Source organism: Mastomys coucha, unplaced genomic scaffold, assembly GCF_008632895.1.
Source record: "Mastomys coucha isolate ucsf_1 unplaced genomic scaffold, UCSF_Mcou_1 pScaffold12, whole genome shotgun sequence".
Lineage (NCBI taxonomy): Eukaryota > Metazoa > Chordata > Mammalia > Rodentia > Muridae > Mastomys > Mastomys coucha.
In genome coordinates, this window is record NW_022196894.1 from 57362416 (window position 1) to 57368555 (window position 6140).

The 6140-nt window shown below is 36.1% G+C and overlaps 1 protein-coding gene across 5 annotated transcripts in view; it reads right to left on the minus strand.

Moving 5' to 3' along the window:
* Positions 1–6140, minus strand: part of Epha6 (EPH receptor A6) — a 922972-nt gene that overhangs the window by 276445 nt on the left and 640387 nt on the right. For all 5 annotated transcript variants that reach the window (XM_031364192.1, XM_031364193.1, XM_031364195.1 and 2 more), the window contains one exon: positions 2719–2844. In XM_031364192.1, coding sequence (XP_031220052.1) covers positions 2719–2844 — 126 coding nt within the window. The remainder of the gene's footprint in view (positions 1–2718; positions 2845–6140) is intronic.

Consider the following 6140-nt stretch of genomic DNA (forward strand, 5'->3'; position numbering starts at 1 on the left):
GGAAACTGGGAATGGAGAAATTCGCATGTAAATAAAGAAAATATCTAAAATAAAAAAAAAAAAGAGTTCATTAGAACTGAGTAGGGACACAAAGAGGAACATTGAGATGTTGCACTACGGTCTCACAAATCACTTACTTTTATATTCTTAAAGGTAAATAGTAAAGAGACCCTTGATATATTATATGGAACTTGAAGCTAAATAAAAATGGGATAGAGAGATAAGGAAGAAGAGGAGAGAGAAGGGGAAGAGGAAGAGGAGGAGAAGGAGAAGAAGGAGAGGGAGGAGGAGGAGGAGGAGGAAGAGGAGGAGGAGGAGGATCAAAAGAGGAGACATAGAGAACTACAAATTTTTAAATACTCTGTACTTGCTACATGAGGAGTTCAGATAAAGCAGGTAAAATATGGTATTGAGAAAGTCATTTTAGTAATTATTGTATTGAACTTTGTATCACTTCTATTTTAGATACTTGGTTTCTGTCTCAATACAATGATTTTATACATTGGCATTTAATTTACACACAAAAGGCTATGATAAAAATACAATTCTGCTTTGTCTTGAGAGTGTTAAGTAATGTGGCATTAAGGTTATAGCGGGCTGGTGAGATCACTCAACTGGTGAGAGCTTGCTGTGTAGCACAGCCCGAAGGCTTAAGCTAGTACCCAACTCCACATGCAAAAAGATAGATGTGGTGTTGCACATCTGCCATCCCAGCACCTTCAGCATCCAGATAGGAGACAGAAGCTAGAAATTAGTCGAGAGGCTGGAAGGATACAGCACACAGGGAAGCAGAAGCACTGGAGAGCAGCCCTCAGCATGGAGGAAGGAGTAAATCAATTATTGAATGTTGTCCTCTGCCTTCCATATGGATGCTTTGACACACATGTACCTGCACACACACACACACACACACACACACACACACACTCACACACCTCATACATATAGACACACAGATGATGGTAATAATGATAATAAATAAAAGTTAAAAGTCAGCAAATACTATTTCATATGCAACACAAGAGGAAAGTTGGCCAGTGACTGAAATGCCTTAAACCTCTTTTCTTCCAGATTGACCCCACTGTTTAGAAGAACAACAAAACAAACCAAAACTCTGAAACTGAATATAATACACACTTCAATTATGCCTGTTGACTCAGGCTTTCCTTCTTGTTTATTCAGCAGAAAATAACACAGCATTCAATTGTTTGCTAAGCCTTTCATCTTTCTGATAGGGAAGCCTTTTCTGATGAGAACATCATTGTGCATTGCACGAGACCCTTATGCCAGTTTTCAAAGGTAAACCTGGCCATGCAGGGACCTGGTGACTCTCTGTGCCTGAGAAATGGAGTGCAGTTAGAAAAACTCCAAGTAGCTCATGTTCCTGGGGTAGTAAAAGTGTTTAGTGACCTTGGGAAACAAGATCACCTCTGGAATGTGCTGAGCAACAACATAGATAGAGACAGAGTTTAGAAGTTGACAGTGGGTTTCAAACATTATTGCCACCATCTTAAAATGGGTAATCATTTTTTAACAAGGGACCTTTCTTCCTACTGTTATCATCATACATTGCACCTGGAAAACTATATAGCCTGCTATGTAGGAGGGCTTTGAAAGGAGTGAGATACAATCAGTCGCTTTCTTATGGTCTTTGAGAAGACACAACTTGCCAGAATGATCATGTCTGGGTTTATTCTGCCTTCTCCAGAGGATTACACATATATCACATCTTCAGGAGCCTAATGACTATACAAAGGATGCCTAAGATGTCTTATATCATTTACTTTTAAGATGTCTGATCAGTCTTTATTTCCCAAATTTCACTGTGTTCATAGGACTATATTTGATAGGCAAGTCAATGTGTTTGTAATTTCTAGGTTAGTGCCTCAAAAACAAAGACAAGTATACCGAACTCTTCTTCCTCCTCAAGCTGAAAGGCAGATGTGTGCTGGGAGGTGAACCTTTTTCATGTAGAAAAAGACATGCTAGGAGAAGCTACAACAAGGGATAATGGAACTTCACTCTTTGTAAGACCTACTCAAAGAAAGCTCTTCTGCAAAACCCTAGGCTGCCTATCTTGCATCAAAGACTTAAAAGAGGAATTATTTTTTTATTCTCAAAGCTCTTTATATTAGCATAGTCTCTCCTAGCTAATGCACACCATAAATTCTTGTGGAGGTGCCTCACCATAATTTTTTAAAACCAGAATAGCTGAATAGTGAAAAGTTCTAAGTACTAGAGATTTGCACATAGGAAGCATTATTAATTTACATTAAAATGATCTAAAACTATATTGAACCAAATTTTACCTTCAATGATTTTCAGAACACTCTGAGTCTTGCATAGCCTCAAGGTCATCTTTATGAACACTAATTATAGTATAAGTCTATAGACGCTGGGACTTGAGTAAATCTATAATAACCTCATGAAAAACTCCTGAAATTGCATTTTCAAAATAAATTCCTGAGGCACTCAAGTTTTTTTGTAATTTATCTTCATTATGAAAACAGACTATGGAATGTGAAAATAACTTTTGCAAATGTTCTCATTATTTGGGAACTGAATATGGTAACATCTACTTTTTAAAACTAAAAATCAGAAAATATTTTTTATATCTAATATTTTCAGTGATGCAACACATTAAGATTTAAAATGTTATGTTGATGAACCAATTGCAAAGCTGTGACTTAGAAGTATTAGTGCAGATTTTACATTTACCTGCTCCAATCACTCTCTCAATGCGAATTCTTGAAGGATCAATCTCTTTTGCAAATTCGTGGACTGCTAGAGATGGGTCTTCATAGGTGTCTGGATCAATGTATGTTTTAATTCCTGGGAAGCGCACTGCAACAAAATATGAGATTGATTTAATTTAATAGTATTTCAGTAGACACATATCTCGTGACTGTGTAAGGGAAAAGTGGTATACTAAGGTAGTTACATGTTAATGATTTAATCTTTTGTTTTCCCTCCAGGTTGTTGCCTGCACAAAAGGAAACACAAAAACAACAAACAAACAAACAAACAAACAAACAAAAAAAAAAACCAGAGAGATCCCACAGTGCATAAATTCTCTCTCTCGCTTTGCTTCTTGGCTGCCATGAGTTGAACAGCCTTTGCCACAATCCTACCACCAATACAGAATAGGGTAACCACAGGCAGGATTCTCTGAAAGGATGAGTTTGAAATAAATCTTCCCTGCTTAAGAAATCTAATGTAAAGAAATGGGAACATTACTGTGATTAAATTGGATCATGTGGTTCAAAAGCTTTGGAAATAGTTTATAAAAGATCTGAAAAAAAATTCTAGTGGTAGAGGCTTGAGAAGCTGCAAGAAGAGGCTAATGTAATTTTGGAGAGAGGTCAGAAGACTAGCATGTCAAGAGTAAAGACTATATCTTGGGAGTTTCTTATAGGAGGTAGAACTCTACTGGAAATCTGACTGGTGGATATTTGTATTACGTTCTGACAATGAATTTCCCCACCTTTTGTCCATGCCTCAGTGAAAGGCTAAACTTAAAGGTCACTGAACGTGGTGGAGGAAATTTCAAGGTAGCCCAGTAAGGCTCTGACATAGTTGTGGTGACTACATTTAGCTGTAGTTACATGAGAACTATGATTTAAAAAACAGAATAGAGTGCTTTGGAAAAAACAAAAACCTTCACAATTTGGTCAGAGAGAAGTAAGTTTAAAGTTATGGAAAAGGAGGATGTGGCTTGTTAGAGAGACTAGAACCATCAAAAAGAAGCAGTGTACTCTGCTTTGGAACAATAAGGTATGCCTTGAGAGCATTTCAGAAATGAGCAGGTTTCTACCCATGTCAGATAAGATATTCCTATGAGGAGAGACACACTGGCATATACTACTAACCTAGGACCCAGACAGTTGTTTCCTTAAAATTCATTTCATTTTTCTTAGTCATCTAGACACTAAGAAGACTCTAGGCTCATGGTTGAAGCTATAAAAAGATTGTAGCATTATTCACTAATTCTAGTTTTGCAATTATGAAAATAGAAGGATCATAGATAGGGTGATGGAGGCTTCTACTCAACTTTCAAAGAAGGGCAGGAGATGCAGGCAATGAATAGATTTGGTATTATTGTGCTAATCTCTGATAGGATAATTCCTAAAGCTAAGAAAGCAATGCTAAAGATGGAACAGAGATTTCAGGAAGCTAGGGATTCTGGGAATATGAACTACCTATTGAGAAAGACTATATAGGCAGTAAGTAGAACCAGCCCAGAAAAGTAGTCAAGTTTGCTACAAATAGCTAGGAGGATGTAATGTCCAAGGCCCTTGAAATTTATGTCATTCTACAACATGATCTGGGTGCTAGAGATAAAGCTATCTGATTGAATATTTACTGTTATATTTTTCTTGTTTTGGTTCAGTCTTTAATTGGTGTTCCCTAATGAGCGTATTGATTTTGTATCAATTCATCTAGTCTCTGTGACTCTGTTCATATTGAAGACTTTGAACTTTTCAGCACTGTTGAGATATTAAGACTTTAATGAGTGGGTTCTGGGAAATGGATTGAATGCATTTGATATTGTAAGACACACATGAAATTGTTTGGAGAGCTGGGTAGAATGCTATGGTTTAAGGAGACAAGTTTAGACATCAAGTTGATGGGAGGGAGACTAATGGTGGTTAATTTTGATTGACAACTTAGAGAAATGCTTTGGGGATTAATAAAGGTCTTCTTTGGGTGTGTCTATACAGGTACTCTAAGATAGTAATTATTAAGGGAGAAGACCACTCATATCTTAGTGGACCAATCCCATGAGCTAGTGTGTGGATGAGGTAATGGAGAAAAGCATAACCCATGGTATAGGCAATCCCTCACAGTACATTCTGCTTTCTTTCTGCCATGAGTTGAACATATTTGCTTCATTATAGCCTTTATGCCAAGGCCTCTGAGCCCATGAGCAAAATAAGTCTTGAACTTAGAAGGTGTTTCTGTCCACTATTTTGTCACAAAGACTCAAAATAACTAACACATAATATTAAATGAATGGATGGTATTTGATTTTGTTAATTCTCAGAAATTCAAAGCCTTACTAATTTACAATTAAGTAGTATTTTTAGACTCACGTTCTTACAGGAAAATCTTAAAAAACAAAGAAAAATAAGAAAACAAGTTTAGAGGAGCCAATGAAATGTTCATTAGTAGCTATAAATGCTTCATTTCTGTCTTCATTTATTGCCGTTTGCCTATGCCTTCTCAGTGTTATGATATGCATACATGAGAAAATTAGCATTTAAAAAAATAGAACCAGAAAAGTACATTTCTGATATATGGGGACCTGACATTGATTCTGAAATGTTATGTTTATCTTGATTTGTCAAAGTTTAAATATGAGAAAAAAAGAGATAGTTTGTATCTCTATTTTGTGTTCAAATGTTCATTATCTCTATTTTCTACTGATAACTTAATCAGAGTTACAATTTATATTTACCTCTGATTCTGCTAGAGAATTAGTGTCAGCAAATTAAATATATGGTCATGTTGAAAATACTACTTTAAAGACAGATAAAAATGCTATTAATAACTCACATGTAATTTTAACAATTAAGCCACTTATGTAAAGCAATAATGTCTTCTCATACAATAATTAGATAACAACATTTCTTCTGTGAAAATGCAATATATGTAATATCAGAAAAACCCTGGCCAAATGAGTCCCAGTTGTGAATATCGGGGTTTTGAAATTTAATTAATCTCTGCTTTCTTAAACCCTCTTTTCTTTTTCTTCGGGTTCCTTGGCGGCTTCAGGTTATTTTCAATAGGACTTGCTGAGCCCATCTGCCTTAGTGTATGCTAATCTGCTGTTTGGAAGGCAGCTAATAAATACCTCAGAAGCACTGTTTCTTTTTGCACCCCAGTAAAAAAGCCCTGCAGAGAATCTTAAGGTTGCTCAGCATTAGTCATCTGTCCATGTGTCTGCAGCCAGGCTTTTGCAATCTGTTTACAATGTTTTGAGGTTGTCTCAGGCTAGGTCTCTCAGGCAGATGGCTTTTAGACCACTTTGAAAAATGATAAGTACCATCTCAGAAATTTACAATACATTACTTAAAACCTTTTCCTTTCCTTTTCTTTTCTTTTCTTTTCTTTTCTTTTCTTTTCTTTTTTTTTTTTTT